The 23262-nt window shown below is 57.8% G+C and overlaps 1 protein-coding gene across 7 annotated transcripts in view; it reads right to left on the bottom strand.

The window, feature by feature from the left end:
- Positions 1-23262, bottom strand: part of LOC102447602 (cyclic AMP-dependent transcription factor ATF-7) — an 86849-nt gene that overhangs the window by 9111 nt on the left and 54476 nt on the right. For 6 of the 7 annotated variants that reach the window (XM_075901626.2, XM_075901628.2, XM_075901627.2 and 3 more), the window contains 9 exons: positions 22639-22735; positions 18884-19002; positions 15272-15406; positions 14047-14204; positions 11310-11409; positions 10395-10508; positions 9258-9410; positions 7700-7897; positions 5464-5572 (listed from right to left, as the gene is read on the bottom strand). In XM_075901626.2, the coding sequence (XP_075757741.1) occupies positions 5464-5572; positions 7700-7897; positions 9258-9410; positions 10395-10508; positions 11310-11409; positions 14047-14204; positions 15272-15406; positions 18884-19002; positions 22639-22735 (1183 nt within the window). Of the gene's footprint in view, positions 1-3; positions 600-5463; positions 5573-7699; positions 7898-9257; positions 9411-10394; positions 10509-11309; positions 11410-14046; positions 14205-15271; positions 15407-18883; positions 19003-22638; positions 22736-23262 lie in introns of those variants that run through there. The other variant, XM_089774645.1, reaches the window with a different exon arrangement.

The raw sequence follows: 23262 nt of genomic DNA, 5'->3' as shown, positions 1-23262 counted from the left end.
AAGAAAAACAAGGGTTGGAACGGGCCTGCAACCATGCACCTGGCAGTCAGAGCGGGCGGTGGAAAGCGAGACCAACTCTACCGAGCAGCCCCAACTGAGGAGAGTGCCAAGTCCAGCCCATGCTTTACTCCGACACGCAGGCCTTTCAGCCTGCCTCACCCCAACGCCTGCTGGGAATGGATTCACTGACCCACGTGCTACGCAGCTGCCTGCAAGAGGGCACAGCAGCTGCTTACCCGCATGCACCGATTCTGTTACAACCACTAGGATAGGAAGTCCAAAAGAAGAGTCGCTTGACAACAGCAGGGACACTCTACGGAGTCAGAAAGCAACCGTCCAAACCAGGAGCTGGCTAGACCACCCCACTTAATACATGAAAGCAAAGGGGAAGTTGTAAAGGGCCGTGAGTTAGCAAGAGAACGTTAGCCAAAAGGTGCTAACATCAAAGCATGGACATTAGCTCTAGCTTAACTCTCCTGTAACACAGCTACGTCCTCGTTAGAATAAAGGTACTTTCCTACATGTCGTTTCCTGGTATAGGACTTGGTTGGAGGCCATTTAGCCCAGAGACTGAACAGTTCCTTCGGAGTCCTTACCATCTGTTGGGTGAACACAGAGAGGAATGTAACACAAACCCTTCCCCAAGCTGACCGCACACCTGTTACAGCAGATACACTGAGCTGATTTACTCTGAACATTTAGGCCTTCCGGCAAGCCAGTTGCTCACTCAGCTCTTCTGCAACTGGAAGCTGTTAGAGTGAAGTGCAGACAAAACAAAGGCGGCAAGCGTCTTCTGCAAGCTCGACCGGCTTCCCAGCCTTGGGAGTCTGTCCCGGGGAGAAACAACGGGGCCAGGCAGGGGGCTAGGCGAAGGATGCTACGGGGGGGGGGGGGTGGATCACCTCTCGTGCGGGCAGAGGGGAAGTGTTTAGCATCCTCTGAAGCAGCAAGTTTTGACTTACGGTGGGATACACGGGGCTCCTCTGACTAGGGATGTTAAATCTCGATTATTTTGCTAATCGAATAGTCGATGCAATTTGCATCGACTATTCGATTAGTTGATAAGGTCGTTTCTGCCTCTGAAGCGCAGCAGCAGCCCAGGGCGGTGGCTACACTTCAAAGGTGAAGGCGCTGCGGGAAGTACGGGGCCAGAGGGGAACTCAGGCAGTCTCCTGCTGGCCCCGTGCTCCCTGCGGCGTTTCAAAGAGGCCGCGCTGTGTGGAGCCCTGGGCCAGCTGGGGACTCCCCCGATGTCCGCGGGCTCCATGCAGCACTGCTGCTTTGAAATGCTGCCGGGAGCCCAGGCTCCCAGCTGGCCCGGGGCTGCACGTGGCGTTTCAAAGCGACAGTGGCATAGGGAGTCCAGGGTCTGGCCCCAGGCTGCACGCGGCACTGCTGCTTTGAAGCAGCTCCTCCCCTCCCCCCCTTGCTGTCTCTGATAGACTCTGCAAGGAGGGGAAGCGCCTAGCCGACCGGCCATCCCACAAGCATTTGCTAGTCGACTCGTCCTTCACATCCCCAGCTCGGACACAGCCGGAGCAGTAGGAGCCAGAGACGCCATTACAGCCTCACTGCGTACACCTGGCTGTGCCCTACCCTAACCCTTTTATGATGCACCGGGGCTCTTCCCCAACCTGGCTTCCCCTTGGCCGCATAGGAGAGAGGCTGGCGTGGCCACAGCCGGCGGATGGAAAGGTGCAGCTGGCTCAGCAGGTCTCGGAGGGGAGCTGGGGGCGAGGAGGGGGGCGAGCAGAGCAGCAGGGGAGCTGGGCATCCCCAAAAGGAGATTTACGGGTATTACAAACACCCCAACCCAGCCGTTCAGAAGGCAGCTGCCATTCCACCCTGGGAGCCTGGTGCAGCCACCGATCTTTACTGCGCCAAGGACGACCCGGAAGGGGCGGAGGGAGGGGAGCGTGGCTGGCAGCTGGGAGAGGAACCGGAAGCACTGGCAGCGGAGCAGGAACACCTGGCTGCAGAGGCTGGGAGCAGGGATGAATGTCACGATGACGGCTCAAGGGCGAGTCACTGTAATGACTGAAAACGTGCGGCCTCTGCCAGGCAGAGGCACCGGCTCCATTCCGGCAGAGGGGCCGCGGCGAGTCAGGGTGGAGTGGGAGACGTGGGAACCCGGGACCGTCTCACTGCTCCTCCCGCTGCTGGGGGGGCCCAAATACGATTCCACCTCCCTCCCATAAGGCTAGGACACAGCCGCAGCTCGGGACAGCCAGAGCCCAGTGGCCGACAGCATCCGCTACAAGCTCCCGACAAGCTGCAGGAGCAAGGGCTGTCCGTGGGGCAGTGGCCGCGGCCGACAGAACCCGCTAGCGGTCTGGACGCCAGGTCGAGTGCTGGGAGGCCGGCCCCAGGACACGGGAGAGACCCAGCTGGGTGAGGGGACGTTTCTTACTGGACCAACTTCTGCTGGAGGGAGAGAGGAGCCGTCAGCGGACGGAGCGTCCCTTCGGGCCTGGGAGGGCGACGCCGGCACCAGCTGAGCGGGGCGGGGAGCGGGGCAGCGTGAAGGCGGAGGGAGGCCCCATACGCTGCCTCTGGGAGGAACCGTCTAGCCCCACCGCCCCGGGCCAGCGCCTCCGTCTCCTTGGAGCGCCACACCCGCCTCAGCAGCGACCCTCCCTGGGCTGAGCAGAGGAGCCTGCTCCCAGCCCGGGGACGCTGCACCCTCCTTGCCAGGGTGACCTGGGGGAAAGAGGGGCCCCCTCGCCCCTGAGCCTGCCCCTCACTCAGCCCCTCCCCTTGGCAGCCAGGCCCAGGGGGCGCAGGGCTTTCCCGGCTGGCGGGGAGAGCTTCCACTGGCCTGGCTCCGGGAGCGCCTACACTCCAAAGCATCCAACAAGGTCCCTCCCTCGCCTGCGGTGTCGCGCTAACTCACCTCCGCGAGGGGCTCGGTGCCCAGACCAGGGCTGTGACCGGGTAAGAGCCGGTCCCTGGGAGCAGCCCCCTCGCCTGCCCCCTTTTAATCAGTCACCCGTTCAGCAGCATTTCCCATCCCTAGCTCAGAGCCCCCGGCGAAAGCGTAAACACCGCGGCACTGTGTCCAACTTCCTGGCCTCCGGCGGGTGCCCCACACTGCCCCGTTGCGGCTGCTCTGGTCGCTGTTCTGGACTCCTCTGGGCAGGGCCAGGCATGCGGGCACGTGCCCCTCCGCTGCGCGTGCCCCGCCAACGGTAAGCTCCGGGGCCCGTTTGCTCGGCAGGGAGAGCTCACCTGGAGCTGCCCGCTCCATGCAGCAAGCGCGTTCCTGCCCGGAGCACACCGGGAGCGAGGCTCTCCCGGGCCCAGGCAGGAGGAGGCTGTGGAAACAGTGCAGCCAGGAGCAGATCCCCTGGGCGCAGCAGGGCACCGCAGCACGAAGGTCCGGGAGTGGGGGCAGGCGAACCAGAGAGCAAGGGAGGCCACATCGTCCCTCTGGATGGAGGCAGAGACTGTTTGGAGCCCCCGACAATCCCCGTGGGAAGCACGGGCCCTCGCGGTGCACACGGGGGTGCTGGAGGAGGAGGATGGGGAAAGGCAGATAGGGGATGCAGCGGCCAGGGACATCCGAGCCGTCGAGCCGGACGCTGCCGCCCAGCCCTGGTGAGCGGGAGGCAGGGACGAAGCCCCCGGTAAGGGTTGCCACTGCCTCGGTGCGGACGCGCCTCCGTTCAGTCGCTGGTTTGACATCCGGCCAGAAGACGGAGTGACAGACCAAGGGAGGCAGCGCTCCTGCCACGGGCACTGGGCTCGCCTGGGAATCCTTCCCAGGGAATTCAAGGACAAAGCGCTCGTCTGTCGGGGAGGGCGTCTATTTCCTCTATCCCAGCAAGGGCTTCCCACACCAGGCAGCAAGTGCTCCAGCAGGGCCCACCGCAGCATGCGGGCGAGCAGCATACGGAGCCGGTCTGCAGCCGGACACGCAGGGGGGTGCCCTTCAGCCGCCGGGCCCCTCAGGAGGGAGGTATCAGTTAACAGTAGCAATGGGGAGCGACCCGCTGCCACACGGCAGTCGCTGCTCTCTTCCCCTGGCGCCGCGGGGCAAGGCCAGGGCACACCTGAAAGTCCTGCAGCCCCTGTTCGTCCTCCCAAGCCCAGGCTTGTTTCTTGGGCCCCGAGCCAGCGCTCCATCTGCCAGCCGCTCAGGGAATGCCAGCAGCAGCCCTGAATTGTCTCTCTCTTCGTCCGTCAGCCAGGCAACCTGCAAGGCACTGTCACCTCTCCCTCAGCCCCTCTGGCAGCTCCCAAAATCCTGCAGGAGCGGCAACTGTGTCCAGTGCAGGACCCCTGCTTCTCTCCGAGATGGCAAACGTACCGGGGGGAGGGGGGAGAGAAGGCTTTGGAAAAGAGGCATGATGCAGATAATCTCGTGGGATGTCGAAACCACGTCACCAGGCATCCCTGACTACCTTTCCCAGAACACCCTGCGCCACGTGGTAGGGAGTGGCACAGTGGGATAGCTACCCATGGTGCACTGCTCTCTGCACGGATACCAGCACTACTCGTGAGGACACCCCCCACGCACAAGGAGCATGTGTGGACACGCAACAGCCCCGGAGGCTTTACAGCAACGTAAGGGTCCATTTCATTTTGTAGCCTAGACGCACCCTCGAGATGGAAGAGATGGGTTGGCATAAAGGACCGATCAAGGCCAAGTGACCCGCAAACACCCTTCCAGCCATAGTGAGCACTGAGCCGCAAGGCCACTGCGCCCGGAACGTGCCAACCAATCGGTTTCATCTTGGATTCAGCGGTGACAGGGCGGACACTCCCCAGAGCAGAGGAAGAGCTCTGTGAGAGCTTGAGAGCCTGTCTCTCCCCAACAGCAGCTGGCCCTCACCCACCTTGTCTCTCTACTGGAGGCAGTTTCAAATCAAGAAGCCTTCTCACTTGTAAAGTGAGCCAGCCTGCTGCCATGTCATTTACACAGCCTGGACTTGGAACGCAGCAGAGAGCAGCAGTTAGTTCCCAACACGGAGCAGCATCGACCCGTGGAGAGGGACATCTGGCATCGGGGCAACACTGGGCCGGGCTCGTGGGAGCCAGGGAGGGGCGGAGAGAACTGAAACAGCGACCAAAGCGTTTACCCTGCAGCCAGCCCCAGGGTATCGGAGTGCCTGCTCTCCGTGCCGCATGGCGAGGCTGAGGGACAGAGCGCTGCCCCGGCGTTACTGCTCACAGCGCGAGAGCTGCCACAGCAAAGGACAGGAGTTGGAGCTCTTGCTGGAGACCAGGCAGAACCCGCGGCGCCAGCCAGGTGCGGCTTGGCCCAGAGCGGCGGTAAGGCCCAGTGGCCAGGCACTGCACTGTGCTGCCTGTGCTTTACCTGTCTCTGCAGAGAGGACACCAGCCCGCAGCGCTGCCCAGCTAGCATCCTTCAGGGGTGCCAGGGCACGCAAGGCTTGTCCTCGGGCTTCATTCTCCCCCATGCACCCTAAGGCGCAGACCGACGGGCAAGGCACGACTCACCGAGATAGCCCTGTGTTTTCTTCTGTAGTGCAGTGACGGGGCAGTCCTTGTGGGCCAGCAGAAGCTGTTTCAGTTGAGCAACTTCATTCCTCAGTAGTGTCACTTCATTCTGTGGCAAAGAAAACAACATTGGTCGGGATGGCGCGGGCTGAGTCCTCGCCTTCGACAGCGCGGAGTCTGGATGGAAACCCGTCATGCTTTGCCCCCCAACTCCGGCATAATTGGAGCCCTACAGACCAGGGTCTCTACAAAGCAACAGATCAAGTGACTCGCTCAAGAAAGATTGTAGCAGAGGAGAAAACGGAACCCAGGTTAGCACAGCGACCAATAGGCCACCCTTCCTTTCTGTCACTTCCCCACAATTAAGGCTGTTCGTGTTTTCAAAAACTTCAGCCATTAGTTGACATTTTCCCCCCTGAGAATTTCAGGGCGCATGTTTGTAACCGAAATTTGAGATTGTTTCGTGTTTGTGTGTCTGTCTGGAAACCTAGTGAACTGCACTTTGAGAGTGGCGAGGAAACCAGTTCTCACAACCAGCACGACGCCGGCAGCCCTGGTCGGATCAGAACAGCGCCAGGCCAATTCACTTGTGTCTTAGTATAAAGCACAGCGATTGCTAACTGAGCAAGTGTTTTGGGTGTTTAAACTCCACAAAACCAATGGGACGTGTAGCGCATTGTTTTCTCTTGCCTGTAGCCTGTTACGACGTGGCTGCAAGTATTTACACGGTAACTACCCATAGGCGTGCGCAGCACATTTCATTAGGGTGTGCACCCAAAGACTGTTTTCAAAATGCACTTTGACCCCCCATTAGCCACACACCTGACCCGTTAGCCACGCCCCTGGCCCCCATTAGCCACGCCCCGGCCCGCATTAGCCACGCCCCTGGCCCCGTTAGCCACGCCCCTGGCCCCGTTAGCCACGCCCCTGGAGGTAACCCTCTCCAGGCAAGATAGGCACATGACCAAAAGTAAAAAGTGTTGTGACACCCCCGACCCAAGGACTTTTCCCACCATCCTCCTACCAATAGGGATTAGTTTCCCCCCCATGCAACTATCCTGCAATTGCATTAATCCAATGTGTGTGACATTAGTGCGGGGGTGGAGAGGCTGGGGGGGCTGGTGGTGGTGGGGGGGGGTGTTCCCTCTAAGAGTTTCCTCCCATGAGCAGAATGAATTTTGTGTTGTGCACCAGCACTGAGTTCATGGGGCTTGTTTGGATGTGCCACTGTGGCACCCAAGTTATTAATAAACCTCGACCTTTCCCCTCTGCTGGCAGGTCTCCTCCCCTTGCTCCATAACTCCCCTGGTGCCTGCTGCCCCCCAGCCCCTCACCCTCCCCTGCTGTCCTGACTCCTGCCCTTCTCACTGCCCTCAGCCTTCCTGAGACCTGCCCCCCTCCGCCAGCCCTTCTCTCCCCCCTGTGCCCTCTCCGCCAGTAGCCCCATTCAGATCATGTGAGCTCCCCCTCCTCATCCCCTCTCCTAACACCTGCCCTGCCTCTCTACTCTGGTGCTGGTCCCTGCCCTTCTGCTTCACCCCCAGAATCCCCTGGCACCTGCACCCTCCTGGTGCCCCCCCTTCCCTCACTGCCCCACCCCCTTTGCCCTTTCTTCCCTGATGCCCACCCCCTCACCACCCTCTGCCCCCGTTCCCCTCATGCCCCTCTGTGCCCTCTCACGACTTGCTCCATCCCTGCCTTCCTCATGCCCACCCCTTCTGTCAAGCCTTCTCCCAGCACCTCCCCCTCCAATCCCCAGGCCCTCTCCTCTCCCAGCATCACCCTGCCCCTCCCACTGACACCTCCCCTCCTGCCCTTTCCCTCATGGTCTCCACTTCCCCCCTAGCACTTGTGTCTCCTCTACCCTGTCCCTTTGGTGCCATCCCCTTTCTTCCCCCTCTCCTCTCCCCCTCCGTACAAGCCCCTTCCCCTTTCTCCCTCCCCCACCGCAAAAGCCCCTTCCTCTTATTCCTCCCCCCCCACCTTCAGCTTCTGCTTTACAGGGCTGGAGTCAGAGCCAGCCCAAGCTGTTGGGCCAGGCGGGGGCGCCCCCGGGACAGCGCGTGGTGCTGCCGGGACAGGCGGGGGACAACAAAAGAAGAAACGCGGGACAAATCCCCGGCAGCGTTTCTAGTCACTCGTCCGTGGGGAGCCTGGTTTCCCTCGGACTCAACACCACGGGGAAGCCACAGAGCAGCCAAGCACGCCTGCCCAGTGTCCACGGCCACGTACTCACACTCAGCTGGATGTTCTGTGTCGTGAGCTCCTCCGCTTTCTTCTCCAAGGAAGACACCCACAACTTGCGTTTCTGACGGCAGCGAGAGGCGGCAGCACGGTTCCGCTCCAGGAAACGCTGCCTGCGCTCATCCGGGTCTTCGTCCAGCGTGCGTCTGCGTCGGCCGCCAGTGCTCGGCGTGGGCTGGGCAGGGGAGACCTGGAGTCGGGGCAGAAGGAAGAACGACTGGCACAAATCCACATGGTCGAACCAGACGGTTACCCACCCTGACTGGGCAGCATCGGCAGCAAAAGCCAAAGCCAACTGGCTCGGGGACGCAGGACGGAAGATTGACAGATGCTGATTGTGAAACTGAAAACCCATCTGTTTCTCCAGAGCCCCCGCCCGCGTTCGCAAGGTGCTGCACAGGCCAATGAATCTGGCCCAAGCGAGTGTATTAACGCTTATTCCACAGGCCGGGAGAGAGGAAGATGAAGGGACCTGCCTAGGGTCACAATGGGAGGCTTGGATGGAGATCCAGGTTTCCTGAGTCTCAGTCCTACACCATATCCAAACGGGCTCCCAAGTACCACCCTTGGTACTCGGGGGTGGGGGGGCAATGCGTCCCGGACGCACAACGAAGCCTCTCGATTTGGAGCGGCTCTCTCAGGGTCAGCACAACCGGGGTGTGTTTTATCACCGCGGCGATCGCTAGCCACGTGGTGGGTCGCGGGGAGCCATGTCCTGCTTTTCTACGGAGACAACCGTTTAAATCCCACATCCGGCGATTAAGCAGGAAGAAATGGGTCAGCCTCCCTCTGCTCTTCAGCAGCTGTTTGCCCGTATCAAAGTCACGGCCCAGCTTTGCAGGGATGAGCCGGCGGGTGAGTGGAGAAGCTGGTGCCACAGGCGAGCAGGAGGCTGGCTGGAAGGGAGAAGCCTGCAGACCACACCTGGTTTATTTCCACCAGCTCGAGAAGCCAGGCCCTAGCATCTGCCTCAGTTATTAAAACCAAACAAACGACTCTTCAGCTTCCTACTGTGGGATTTACTCTGGTCTGCAGCGCCAGAAGGAAGCTCAGCTAAGCCAAGCCATCTTCATAGGCCCAGCTGACACTTCTCAAGGGGACGCGGGCTCGTGCGTCCCTCCCACCCCAACACACAGCTGCGCGCTAACCTGCTCCCGCTGTATTCGGAGGGGAGGAAGGACCCGGATCGGCCCTGTCCTTCCACAGCCCAGCTACCCTGCCCGCCTCGCTGTCAGGCAGCATATGGGCATTAAACTTTGGGAGCCTGGCTCACGGATGGAGCAGGTGGCGATCTGGATGGAAGGCTGGCAATCGGCTCACTGGCAGGACAAGCGGGGCTGGCTGCCCGAGGGGGAGTGTCATTGCAAACGAGAGAGGACAGCCAGACACTCGTTCCGAAAGCCAGAGCACGGCCAGTGACCGGGCCCGTGTGCCGCGAGGGGAGCGGCCGCCACACAAAGGAGCGCTTAGCGCGTGAAGCCCCACAGCTCCGCACACTGGACGCAGAGCGACCGCTCCCTCCAGCCCCCTTTTCAGTCACTGGCTCAGACCTGCGGCTGAGCGGGGGAGGGCGCGTCCGGGTGCTGGAGAAGGATCTGTCCCTGCTCCGGACGGGAGGTCACCATGGTACTCGCGGACCCCAGAGCCGTGCCGCTGCCGTTCAGCGAGGTGGACACCTGGTGCGCGAGGCTGGCCTTCAGTCTCTGCCAAAGGAGGGAAGAGAGCTGTCAGCGGGGCGGGGCTCGAGACCCTCCCTTCGCCCCCGAGGAACGTGTTCTCCGCCCTGCCCGGAGGAGTCGGCGCCAGCCGAGCACTCAGCCCCTGGCCCGCAGCAGCTCCCCCCGGGCAGCCTCTGCAGCAGGCCCGAGCGGAGGGCGACGCAGGGGCCGCGGCTGCACCGCTTTGTTCGGAGCGCCCTTTGCTAACAGTCACTGCCCCTCACGCTGTCCCACACCCCCGAACAGGGGGCCAGGGTTCCGACTGTCCCCCCGGCGGCTAGTCTCAGCTCAGCGCCTGGCAGAACAAACGCTTGCCAACGCCACGGCAGGTCCCGGCGGGAATGCAAATGGGCAAACACGCCCCCTCCGGCATTGGTTCAGCAAGACAAGCGTGGTTCCCCCCCCCCCCTGCGCCCTCACTCGGCCCTGCTTCGCTCCCGCCTGCTCCTCGAGCTTGTGCCGCGAGAGCCGGGGAGGCGGAGGAGGAAACTCCTTCACGCATCGACAACTGGAAGTGCATCCCACAAACCCATTACTAGAGCACTCTGCCGGATCACTGCGCTGCAGCCGCTCCCCTCTGGCTCCCTCCTTCCCCATCTCCTGCCCACCTGCCAGGCAGGAACAAATTCCCTGCCTGACAACGCGTCCCGGCGCAGGGACAGGGTCAGGAATCCGCCTGGACAAGGAGACGCAAGGTCCCTGCGGCAGACGGCGGTGCTGGGGGTTAACGAAGAGCAGCCGAATGTTCCTTGATACAGTTACGCCGCCTGCTCTCAGGGCCTTTCCGAGGGAGCAGTCGAAGCACTGACTCGGACTTCTCTAGTCAAGAGCTTCCGGGTCCCTGGGCCACAAGGGGAGAGGTTCTGAACCCCCCTTTGCTGGAGAGGCCCATGGCGAGAAGGGAAGGGCTTTACGGCCTCTTTCTGAAGAGTTCCCCCCAGGCCAACGGGCATCTATTCCGGAACTCACCATTTTCGCCTCCGAGTGCATCGGCAGGCCCGACGGCGAGATGGCCCCGCTGCTGCCGATGGGCGGCCCAGGAATCCCAGGAACGTTGGGCACCATGGACACTGGCCTGGCCAGCTGCACGCGGAGAGAAGAGCGCAGCCGTCTGAGAAGCGTCCCTGTGCTACTGGGAGCGCTCGACAGACTCTCTCAGCGGTGCCCGCTGGGACCTGCCACCTCCGGGGCCACCGAGAGCCGGGGACAGCAGGCGAAGCATCGTGAAAGGCCTCCCTCACTTCCCCGTCCAGCGGAGCGCTGCCCGGCGGGGGACGTGAGAACCGGGACACCTGGGCTCTAGGCCCGACTTGCAGCGCTGCCCTGGGAGATCCTCGTGTACCGGAATTGCCCTCTCCCTGCACAAACGCCTGCCCAGCAGGAGGCACAGGATTCGCACAGGCTGACTTGCCCAACACACACTAGCCCACCAGCTCTGTGTATTTGTCAATTTCCTACCCTGGCAAATTCTCCAAGGTGGAAATAAACTGCAGGGGGACGTGCAAGTCCCAGGTGCGCAGGCCGGGGCGGCTTTCCTGGCCTGCGAGGACTAACACGCTCTCCGTACGCTCCAATGGTCTTGACTGAAGCTTTCTTTCCGTTCCAAAAGCCACCTAATCAGGGACCCTGCCGCTCCCAGGCCTGGCTCACTGGCGTGAGCCATCTGCCCAGACAGCTTCATTCTGCAGCCTTCCTGCCCTCCAGCATGACTGGCATCTTGTTATTAGCTTGCTGGCGTCAGCCTTGCCCGCCCCCTCTTCAGGCTCATCACACACAGGGGCGGGTGTACTTGAATTCTGCACATCAAAGCATCTGCCTGTGCTGGGCAGGAGAAAAGCCGCCCCCCTCCCTTCCCACGGAGCACGAGCTGGACATTTTTCTTACCGAGATAACAGAAGGCATCTGTACAGGAGGGCCGGGGAGGACCGGCATGGTCTGGCCGTTCGCAAGGTGCATGACTAGAGGCAGGGAGCCCGTGGGAGACCTGGAGAAACAAGTCAAGCTCACAGAGATCAGTTCAAGTGCACACGGAACAGACAAGCCTCACCAAGCCCACCGCGATACCGATCATTTCTAGCTTTGCCCAGACCAGGCGTAAGGCACCGTGTCGGCCAACACAACGTCTTAACGGTCGGTACAGCACAGGGCCTTTAGCACGTGCGAAAGGGACCCAGTGAAAGCCTAGCATGGTGTGTACCACAGTGCACCGTTCTTAGCAGGGATGAACTGGCACGTGCTAACGGCAGTTTGGGGACCCAGCCGTTTGTGGCTTGGTGACGATGGAGGGATCACGACTCCCCCCATGTAACTTCTCCGGGAAGGCCTGCCGGCCGGCTGTGAAAACACAAGGACAGAGGGGAGGCTGGGCTCTGACCGAACAGAGGGCGAGGGATCCGCAAGTCGCACCCTGAGCTCTCTGTTTCAGGGGAAGGAGGGTGCGAGTCCACCGGCGTTCTCCCTGTGCCAGTGCAAACAGCCGCTCTGCTCCAAGACACACAGCAAAGCGCACCGCACCAACGCTGAGTGGCAGTCGCAGCGTAGCGCCCCCTGCTGGCATGGGCGCCTACTCACGACATGTCAAAGTGCCCTTGCGTGGGCAGCTGGGCTGTTCAGTGGTGTCCGGCTGCTGCTTTGATGTGCCAGGCCGGCTGGGGGACTAGAGCGACCATGCCTACATGCTGGTCCATTCCTGGCCCGACAGATGCAGTACTACAGCTCACTTGGCAGAGCGGGCTTGTGCTGTCGTGTCAATTTCATTTCAACACACCACGAGCCCTCACGGCTTCCGAGCAAACATTCTGCAGAGGGCCGTGTCTGCCGCCTGCCTGAAACAATAGGCCTGAGACACATGAAAAGCTCCGCTCATTGCCAAGGCGAAAGCCTAATTACGACGATTAAAAATGCCAACAGCTCTTGTTCCTGCTGACGATCTTGCAGAAACAGCAGCCAACGTGCTTTGGAGTGCAGTGACAGGGAAGGGATGGGGGCCGCCTGCTCAGCGGTAGCCCGCCGCTATTTCCGAGCGATGATTTGCAGGGCTGAGCTCCCTCCTGCAGACTCCACGGCACGTAGGGCCCACGATTCAAGAATCCCGCCCAAAGAGCGGGGGGGCGGGGGGGGGGGGAGGGAGAGAAGGAGGCTGCCTCTGGACTTGCACGGTCAGGACAAAGTGGAGACAAAAAACCTGTTCTCCTTGTTTTCTCCTCCACCAGGGAGCCTTGCCTGCGTGTCTCGCTTGCGAAAGCGGAAGGCGGAGGCAGAGAGCGGGGCCAGGAGAGGAAGAGCAGGGCTGGCGTGGAGCAGGGATCTGGGGAGGCAAGCTAAGAACTGAGGTCATGGTGAGAGAGGGCGGGGGGTGAACTGGGCCAGATCCAAGTGGAGACCTTTACACAGCGATCAATTCCCATAGAAACTAGCAGCCAGCTCCTCCAGGCTGCTTTTCAAATCCCAGGCGAGAAGTTTAGCTACCGAAAGTCCAGGCCCTGCCCTCGCTCTCCAGCCTGCTGACCTCCCCGAGTTCCACGACAGGCCTAACTCTGTAGCTTCCATAGATGGACGGTTCCAACTTGGCTTCTCCACTTTCTAAGCAGGGCAATGCCCTGGGGCCTCGGCTCCACAAGGCAGCAACACACCTGAGGTGGAGCCTCGTTTATGGAACACACAGACACACGCTACACTCTCAAAACACAAAGACCCTTCGGTGCCCGGAGACAGGCATTAGAACCTCCCCATAGGAAGTCTGGACGGACTGTGCCAAGGGTTTGAAACAAACACACACAAAAATGCGAAGGGGCAGCCAAAAAGTGGCCTTTGTCAATGCAAAGAGCCAGATCCAAAGGGGGTCATTAGAAAGAAGTAACGGCCACGGCACAGCAGCAGCATCCTGACACCAAAGGACAGAGCGAGAGCTAAATATACCGCTCCTGACGGCCCATTGTAATGTATTTCCTGGATCACACAGGCTCCTTCCTGCAGCACACAGGACTGAAACGGCCCACAATGCAACGTGCTCGTGATAAGCTGGAGCCCCAGGTCGGTCACTGGGGTCTCTGAAAACAAGCAGGCCCCGAGGCAGAGCCTGGGGCGGAGGGGGCCGTCAGGGCGTAGAGGCAACGCTTCCTGAACCGCAGTGCTCTGGAGAACCCCAACACCCTGAACGATTCAGCTGCTTGCACCCAAGTCTCACCCTTCCAGCAGGGCGACGTGGGCAGCTTGCGGTCAGGTGGGAGTTTGGCTCCGACGCCCGGTGCTGCAGGCGGGGAAGGCGGAGGGATACCGGGACCGAGCTGCTTTTCTTTCCCTCTGGTTAACTTCAAACTACTCCCCAGGTTTTGCCGTTAGGTCGTGATAAATATTTTCGTTTAATCCCCGAGGCCATGTCCCGAGAGGGAGGGGGTTTGAGAGAAGAGGTGCGACAGGGGGAGAGGGTGGGACAGAAGTGGGGCGGAGAGGGGCTGGGTCCGGACACACTCCCCCCAGGGCCGTAAGCTGGCTGGATTGTGGGACTGCCCGGGCCGCAGGTGGCCTGCGGGCCAGGAGTCTGAGACCCGATTTAGGCACCGAAAGGCAGGCGTGAGAGCCACCCTGTCCACGTGCCGGTCCACGGCCGAGCGTCTCTTACCCCAGCTGTCTGTTGGAAGGCGGCGCCTGGGTGATGACCGAGGTCGGGGAGGGGAGCGTGGGGTGGAGCGGGTCATATCCCAAATGGAGCGGCAGCGACCCCGGGCGCACGATGGTCGGAGTAGGCGTAGAAATGATCACGGGCTGGGACGCGCTCTCCTAGCAAACGAAAAGGAGAGATTCTTTACCTGCGGGGAACCGGAGCGACTCGGAAACGGCAAACCCACTCCGCTGCAGCCCCGCAGGGCAGGGAAGCCGGCTCTCAGGGATTCAATGGCAGAGCCAGGCACAGAATCCCTAACCCCACCCCCCCAGTCCTGCAGAACCCCCTCGCCACTTCTCTCCAGGCTTGCGGTGCCTAGCAGGACCAAGTACGAGCCTGCAGTCTCGCCGCCGCCGCTCTGCCACACGCGGGTCCCTCTGGGCTGCAGCACCAGCCTCAAGGCCCAGGCCCTAGCAAAACCGCTTCATCGAGGCAGCAAGTTTTCCCAGTTGAAGAAACCTGTGACAGCTCCCAGCTCGACCCAGGCCTGAGTCCCGAGTCAGCAGTCAGCCCACAGCTGTGAGCCAGCAGCTCACCTGAGTAACTGGTGCAGGACCCGGAGAAGGGCAGCCCACCCCGACGCTCCATTACTGGCGACGGAGAACTAGATCAACCAGGAAGCAACAGGGGGCTGTCCAAGCAATTGGAGGAATCCTCGGCCGGCTGCCCCAAGATCCCCTCCTGCTCACCTGACTCCGGAGCCCTGCGTCCCTGCCTGCTCCTGGCTCCTTCCTTCCCACTCCAGACCACTGTCTGCCCCAGTCCTGTCCTACCCCAGAGCCCTGGTCCTCTGCCTTATCCCTCACGCCGCCTCCAGCACAGATCCCTGGCCTGGCAGCTGACTCCCGCTCGCTACCTGATGCGGTCTTTGGTTTCGACCCTCAGCTCCAACCGTTAGGCTTGACTCCTGCTCCGACCACTGGGTATGACTGCCCACGCCCCAGTGACTGCAACCCCCCCGATTTACTCTCCACGAGCACGGCAGCAGTTTATTACTGACTTGATGTGGAGATTTAGGAACTGAAATTGGTTCTTCACTTCCTGGCTGGGAGGCGGGGGCGGGCAGCACCTTCAGCTCCAGCTCAGGGTGCTGCTGAAGAAGGAACTTGTCCTACTGAAGTTAGCAGCAGCTCTCCTGGCGAGAGGGCCAATTCCAGCGAGTGGGCACAACGCAGGAACCTACCTTCTCTTGGGCCTGGGGGGACTGCGGACTGGACACCGGGCTGTCTGGAGGAGAAGAATCCACCTCGACTGGCTCCTCCTCCTTGATTTTGAGGTCTGGCGTGGAGGGCAAGGACATGTCCAGAGGCCCAGCACTCTAGGGAAATAGTGATGCAGTGAAATTATTTCGGGCACTAGCAAAACACTACTCGTTTCCAGGGCCACTGCTCAGCCGCACCTAGTAACATCTGCCAAAAGCCGTGGGCTGTTCTTTGCATTTCCCAGGCAACAAGACGCTGTAGTCCTGGGCCTCGTGGCAGCAGGCACTGCACCCACGGGAACACAGTCCCTGGCCCCGAAGGCCTGTGCTCCGTGGTCCCGGGTAGCCAACACTAAGCGCGACACACTAACTCGCGGGGAATTCTTTCCAGTGCTGAGCAGAGCAGGTAGCGGAGCCAGGCGCCTGCAGCTACCAAAGGCCCTTCCATTCGCACAAGAGTCACGAGGCAGGGATGTTAAAAACCGGTCAGTTAGGTAACTGCGTAACCATGAAAAGCTTGGCGGTGACAGGCCGCGGGCTCTGCAGTTCAAAGCTCATACCACAGAGCCTGTAGCACAGCTGGCTCCCCGGGAGCTGGCTCCTGGCACGCACGGTCTTCCGCCTGCCGCCCCGCTCCCAGGGAGCCGGCTGCCGCCCCACGCCGCGCGCTCCGATACAAAACCAGCAGGGCTGGGAATCTGGGTGTAACCGTTATGGTAACCGGTAAGCTCATGCTTATCAGTTAAGCCATTTGAACGGTTATGCTGTTACATCCCCATTATAAGCATTGGGCAAAGCATCCTCACTTATTCGTATTACCCGATTATCAATAGCAAAGAAAGAGCTGTGCGAGTTATCATGTATCTCTAAGCACCCCAAGAACATAAAACCTAGCCATGTGCATGAATCTGGCAGCCTGGCACCACACCAGTTTTCAGGGGCCCTACATGCCCCATTTCGACTTCTTGGCTGCCCCAGACTCTGCCCAGGAGGAGGGCGAGACAAAAGCCCTCAGGACCACCCTCAGGACTGCCTGCTTGTTGGCATGTCCAGAAACAGATCTGCCAGGGTGAGGGGAAGGGACAGGGCCTAGCTGGATGCCGTACAGCCTTCTGTGGCTCCCAGAAAGGCCCCGGACATCAGCGGGCGCTCTTGCGGGAGGCTACGGAGGGGCGTCAGGCAGCCGAGCCACGGCAGGATGTGCCATGTGCTTGAGTGGCAAGCAGCAGTCGCCGGGGAGAGAGGAACACTGGGGGATACTGTGGGATGGGGGGCTGAGAGAGAAGAGGCGTCTCTGGCTCCTTTCACGGAGGAGCTGAACGGCACGGCCCTAGCAGGGATGTACAAGGCATTGGAAAACGTAGCCGGGTAACCGCTTAAGACCCTAGCGGTGACGCGCGCTGCGGGCTCGGAGCAGAAAGATTAATTTATACGGGCGGGTAAATGAAGCAGGCTTTATACTGCAGAGGAGGGGGACAGAGCCCCAACCAGCAAGCCACTCACAGCCCTGCCCTCGAGTGCCCCGGGACAGCCGAGCGAGCAGCAGCCCTGCCTTCAGGACACGGCAAAACCATTTCCTTGCCTCTTGAGCAGAGCCGTTTCACTGCTAAATCACAGGCGGGATTAGAGTTCAGGGAAGCGCCAAGCCACTTAAAGCGCCCTTAGGGAAGCCCCCGCCAGGGCTACGTTTTTAAATGAACACGCACACGCGGGTACCCACGCCGCCCTGGGAACAGCAGGACCAAACAGGCCAGCAGAGACTGGGCACGACTCGGCTGAGTGTTCGCAAATGCGGCTCAAGCCTGGCTCCAAGTGACAACCCATCGGGGTCCGAGCTCCAGTGTGCAGGCCCTGCGAGGAGGGGCAATTCTTCCCCTGTGCTTGAAGCCAGCCCGAACGGCTGCATTCTCCCGGCTGATGCTGGAAGTAGCTTGATGGCCGTCATTAAAAACCAGCACAGAAGTCTAAGAAGCTGATTATAGCTACTGGCAGCGCAGGGCCTGGGTGGTCTTCCTTAGAAAATGACTGGCTAGACTGTGGGTTGCTCACAAAACCACAAAATCGAGCCACCCTCCAGTAAGAGGAAAGTTCTGGGCTGTGGCTAATGAAAGACAGGGAGCTGCGAGTAAGCACAACAGGCCTGCAGCACATGGAGTACTGCAAGATGCACCACTGCCTGAAAGACACCTGGCTCTCAATGAGCAAGCGAGCGGCAAAGGTTTCCCCGTGGACGCTGAATTCTCTCTCTGTGAACAGATTTATGCAGCTGGGTTTCTGAACAGAGCTGCCGACTGCGTGCATCCGTACAGACACGCACCCGTATACAGATTTTGCAAAAACCACCAATGCAGTCGTACAATATGCATCTGCTGCTAGTCAGTGGGGGAGCGGTTGGAAAGAATCCACTAAGCTGCTTGAGATCCTGCTGCCTCCGTGACCTATGAAGTCTGGAGGCAGGCGATGGCAGTACATGGAGCTCCACGGATATTGCTTGCATCCGGGGGAGCTCTCGGTTTGAAAATTTCTTACTCGTCTTGGGCCCGCCTCTCTCTTTGTGCACAACATGCAACCGTTCAGAACCCAAGCAGCACAAACAAAAACGTGGCTTCTTTCCTAGCCTTTGGAGCGGGGTGGGCAAATCAGCCCCCCCGCCCAAGCATTTCTCTCCGGCCTGCACAGCTGATTAGCAGAGCGTGCATACCTGCTGCCCACAGCATGTTTTCAGCTGCCCCTCTTCCCACCTTGCTCTGCCCTGCAGCCGGGCTGCTCCCAGGATTTCCCTGTGAACTGGGCAGAGGGCAGGTGTGTGTGTGTGTGTGTGTGTGGGGGGGGGGGGGGGCCGCTACACAGCAGGGGGGAGGGGAGACAACAGAGCAGGACAGACTTCCCTTGAACAGGCAGAGCCTGGCTTCTCTCAGAAGCTTAGCTAGCAGCAGCCAGCACACATACTCCGTGTCAGCATGTCACATACCCAGCCAGTACCACACACACTCACTCTGTCCCAAAGAGTGTGTGTGTGTGTGTGTGTCTCCCTCTCCCTCTCCCCCCCCCCCCACACAGCCTCACCCCTTCAGCTTGAGGCCCCGCCCTTCCGGGGGGGCCCAGAGTTGGCCTGTGACCATGTACCAAAATTCATCAAGTGAAAATCAGCCCCCCCCCCCCCCCCCCCGCTTTGGAGAGGGAAAAGGCAGAGCGTGCCCAACCACGCCATGAAAACTTGGCTCTGGGGATTGCTCTTTAATGACCCTAAAGCCAAGGAAGAGATGTCCTGCGGGATTTGGATCCCAGTCCGTGTGGGACTTCAGACATTCCTCTGCCAAGCCCTGGGAGATCAGATACTGTGGGTGCTCCCTTTAAAAAATAAAGGGCCTGTACTAATAAGAGGTTATTAAAATCAGATCCAACTGGGACTCAGTGCAACACAGCCACAGCCACACAAGCTACCACAGAAAATATTATGGGATCGAGCACATTGAATCTAGGCAACACCTCCACTTAGTTATACAACAATACGCGCTGGTCACCAGTCCCCCTACAGCCCCACCAATCCTCGAATGCTTCCGCTTTGCTGGCAGGGGAGCCTCTGCTGCTTGCCTTTTTCTCATCCTCCTCGGTGGCTTTCTTGAATTCGTGCTCGAAGGAGCTGGCCAATTCGTTGAAGAGCCCCACCTCCTCGCAGTTCTTCAAAAAGCGGGTCGGAGTCGGAGTCTGATCTGTTCAGGACGCAACACAACAAACAAACGAATCCACGTGAGGTCACAGAATGAACTGTAGCTACGCAGGACAAGACAACAGGAATATTTCCTCCCAGCGTACCCCCAGCATTAGGATTCAGTTGTGTTAAAGGAAGCCTGGATGTTTCTCCTCGAGGATTTCTGTTGGTGTTCACACAGCAAGCAACAATGCTTTCCTGCCCTTCTGTCCCTTTGGCAAGCGTTGTGGAATTAACAAAACTAACGTATTTCAAATAGGGATGTCAAATCCAGCTTAACTAGTTAACCAGTTGATCAATTAAGCGGGAGTGGAGGGGGGGGGGGCACTCCAGCCTGGCTGCCTGCAGCACGCTGGGTGGGATGCAGTCCACTGCCCACCATGGACTGGGGGCTACTACAGCCCCTGCCAGTAACCATAACCAGTGAGCAGCGCCCGGTAAGCTGATCACTGGTTACCATTGACACCCCTAATTTCAAATCGCACTGAAATCACCACAACTGAAAAGGTGTTGTAGTTCCCTCCCTATTTCAAACCAGGGCTTACCTGGCGCCAGTACAACTCGGGGATGGTACCCGCTCCCAATCTGCTGCTGAAAGGAGGCAGAACATTTTGTGCGTGTCCTCAAGACAGTAGATTTTAAAAAAACCAGGGAGTCTGAACAAGGGGAATTTTCCCTGTGGTATTTTGAGGTTTAAAGGAACTGCCCGGCTACTGACTTGCTGAGTGAACGCGGGCAAGTCTCTAACTTTCTGCTGTGTAGACAGTTTCAGTTCTAAGCTGAATCGTGCTCCATGGCCCAGGGCCAGCTGGCTTAATATTGGAGCAAACTGGCCATTCTGGGCTTGCAGAGAGATGACTATAGTACACGAAGGTGTGGGCAGGGGCAATTTGCACTTCCATATGGCCTTCCAGTCCAAGGATTTCCGAGTAACCCGGCGCGTGCTAAGGAACCCTCAGCTACTCCTGGGAGCTGGGCATCGTCCCCATTTTAGAGATGAAGAAATCGAAGCACAGAGAAAGCCTCCTGAACATCCAGAACAGCTCACCCGGCCAGTGCTTGGGATGTTAGCCAGTAGTTCAGTTACTAGCTTATTACTCGGTTTGAATTAGAGAAGCGAAGGGGGAATGGTAACTGGTACCCGGCAGCAGGCCCCACCCCAGCCGCTGCCGGCTCCACCGGCCACCCTCCCCAGGCAGGGACTGGAGCAGCCCATTCCAGCATCCCCTTTGATGGGTTAAACAAGTAAACACCCCTTGTTTGAATCCATCAGGCAGAAGAGCTGTTCGCGTGTTCATGATGGAAGTTTAGGGGATACAGCCCTTTTCTGCTTTACTGCAGCTGCAAGAGGAATCACGAGAACCACCTGCCTTCAAGGTAGGCCAGCTTGTATGAACGCAACACAACACAAAAACAGGGGCTAGCAACAAGAAAAGGAGGCGACGGAAATGTTGATAATGCTGCTGGTCCTAGAGAGGAGTTGCAAATGCAAACGCAACTTTGATCCAACACGCTCTTTTGGAATTCTTAACGACCTTCAATAGTTCATCCTTATCAAAACAGAAAAGTCGGCTGGACCGGTTTGCAACGCAGCGGTATCCATGCAGTGGTAAGAGAGGATTCAGTCTTTCCTGCATGTTTTAGATCCAGTTCTCACTGGAAAAAAAGGATGTGTTGGGTTTTTGGTGTTTTACTGCAGTGTAACTAACACACTGGGCTGTGGGAAACATAGTGAAAACCAGTACTTCATTTATACAGCAAGGTAAACAAGACAACCCCAGAGATGAGTAGATTGCTGCTCTCACTTACTTTACCTTGAAGTAAAAACTAACACTGCCTTGTCTCACTGTGTTTTTACGTTGGGGCAGCTCAGACTTTAGGTACTCCAAGGTTCACCAAAAAAACAACAGACACGCCTTGTGTTAAGCAGTGAAGAGAAGACTTAATTTGTGTAGACAAGCAATTCTACAGCTCTAATCCTCAGACTGCAAGACCGAAAGAGCTGTATGCCAATATGAATCTCAGGCAGTCAGGTGTGGTGTAGCTGTTTGTAATGCTATTTTTCTTCAATTCTTGAAAGGGTGAGAAAACTATTATAATTGCAATAAAACATGGCACAGCACGGGTGAGAACACAGCCTTGCCGTTCACCCAAGGAACAAGATACATCTCATATCATGAACACCGCTAACAGTGATAGAATCCCATCCTAGCACCTGCTTATTTCTAGATGTTAGATGGGTCTCGGTCAGAGCCGTGAAAAGTAAAACAATAGATCATTATTGATTTGCAAGCTCCACACTGATTGGCCAGGTTCTGAGTTCTGAAATGAAGACTACAACCAGCCATCCACAGCCCACAGCATTGGACAAAGAACATTCTTGGGGTACCATGCAGTTTCCCACAGCCTCCAACTACAACATCACCAATGAAAGGAATACCCCCCCTTCTACTCAAGTATTTTCAATTTTCATCCTAGGGATGTGAATGGTTAACCAGTCAGCATCACCCTTGCTCCCGCCCAGCCCCCTGCCAGTCTCCCCATCTGTGTAAGCTGTCAACTAGTTAACCATAACATTTAACCAGTTAACTGATTAAAAGGGATTTTACATCCCTGATTCATTCCAGCATTTCCTGGCTAGGGGTTTGCACCATCTGATTTGCCATTACTCCAGTGCTTCTCTGTGGAGATTATTCCATAACCAATATTTCCCCCACTAGGAAGTATTTTCTGCCTCTACTGAATTTATCTAGCTGGGGAAAAGTTCTGTAAAGGTTCCCCCTCCCCCCTCCACGTAGTGATGAATCTCAGAGCTGTAAGAAGCGGATTGAGTTGCAGCTTGTATCAGCACCAATCTGGTGGTACAGCATTTGTCCCTTTAGTGAACTCCCCCCCCCCCCCCCCAGGAGAGATTAAACTGGGCTCTTACATGAACTCTCTGAAATACATTAAAGAGAGAGCGAGAGAGAGAGAGATTTCCTCCTCTCGTCTTGTTTTCAATATAGCAACAGCCGTTTCATTCAGTGGGTGACACAGTCCTTACCCCCTTTTAAGAAAGCAAAATGCAGAGGATTGACAGGGTGGGGGAATATCCATAAATGGCAATGATCCGCTGCCAGACAGCCACGTCCATTTTCCTCAAATCTTATAAAAGCTGCATTGACCGGGCAGAGTAATTCCAGAGCAACTCATTCGGGCTTCCTAAATGCACTCTCGGCAGTAGCCAGTGCGCTAGATGGAGTTTTAATTTATTAACTGCCAGCCTAAAAGCTCAAGGAAATTGACACCTGGGCTGAGGAAAGGAAACTGGGTTTGTCAGCTTTTGTTCATCATCCTCAAAGTGCACGAAGAAATGTGAAAGACCTTTTGTCTGTAAATCTTCCCGAGTCTTAATAAAAAGGGTGAGTATATAGATATAAAAAACCCTGCAAAACCTGATACTACCATAAAAAATGAAAAGTAGAAACTTGGAAGCAGCCTCTGGCTTTCCTTTCCCCCTGATTAAATGCAGATCACAAGAGCTTTTTATGGGAGGTAGAGACATTTTTCAGTACATCTGGTCCCTAGTATTAATCTTACAGTCTGGCTATATTAATGTGCACCATTTTCAAGCTGACCTGGATTGAGAAGCACATACCTGCTATGATGACTGAATCGGTTCGGGAAGGACCAAATTTCAATGTCATCTCATGCTTGTGTTTATGAACTGCCAGGTGGTCCTCATTTGTAAACCTCTGAAATGAAACAATTTACAAAAAAATGAGCAAATGCATTTGATGGTACTTCCTGCAGAGGAGGCGGGGGCAGGGAAAGGCAGGGAAGAAAGCCACCTGGGAGGCTGCAGCATAACTGCTATGTAGCGTTCAGCAAAACCAGAACGGGACAGATTGTTTGAGAAGTGGAGGGAGCGCACACTGCTCGCAATGAAAGAGCCATTATGTTGGCTTCTGGTGAACAGGGGAAAATATTTTTAATAATCAAATTTTAAATATAAAAAAATAGTGGGGGCCAGGCAGCCGCCTGTAACCAAACTAGGAAAAGCAAATGATTCTCACCGCAGTGCTCTGTGAAGTGTGCCACTTTATTACTGCCTAATGGGGAGATAAATTATTCACTATTAGGGGGATCAGTTAACTTCTTGGATCATGTGCACGGAGCTGGCACCCGCAAGGCAGGTCGGGCCCAGGTTTTATGGAGCAGGACGGAGCGAGGCGGTCTGAGATCGATGCCCAATGGCTATTTGTAATGGCACGGAGGAGCA

The sequence above is a fragment of the Pelodiscus sinensis genome, chromosome 31, assembly GCF_052426305.1.
Source record: "Pelodiscus sinensis isolate ZL-2025 chromosome 31, ASM5242630v1, whole genome shotgun sequence".
Lineage (NCBI taxonomy): Eukaryota > Metazoa > Chordata > Testudines > Trionychidae > Pelodiscus > Pelodiscus sinensis.
Note: the sequence above shows the minus strand (reverse complement) of the source record. Positions and strands in the feature narration are given on the sequence as shown.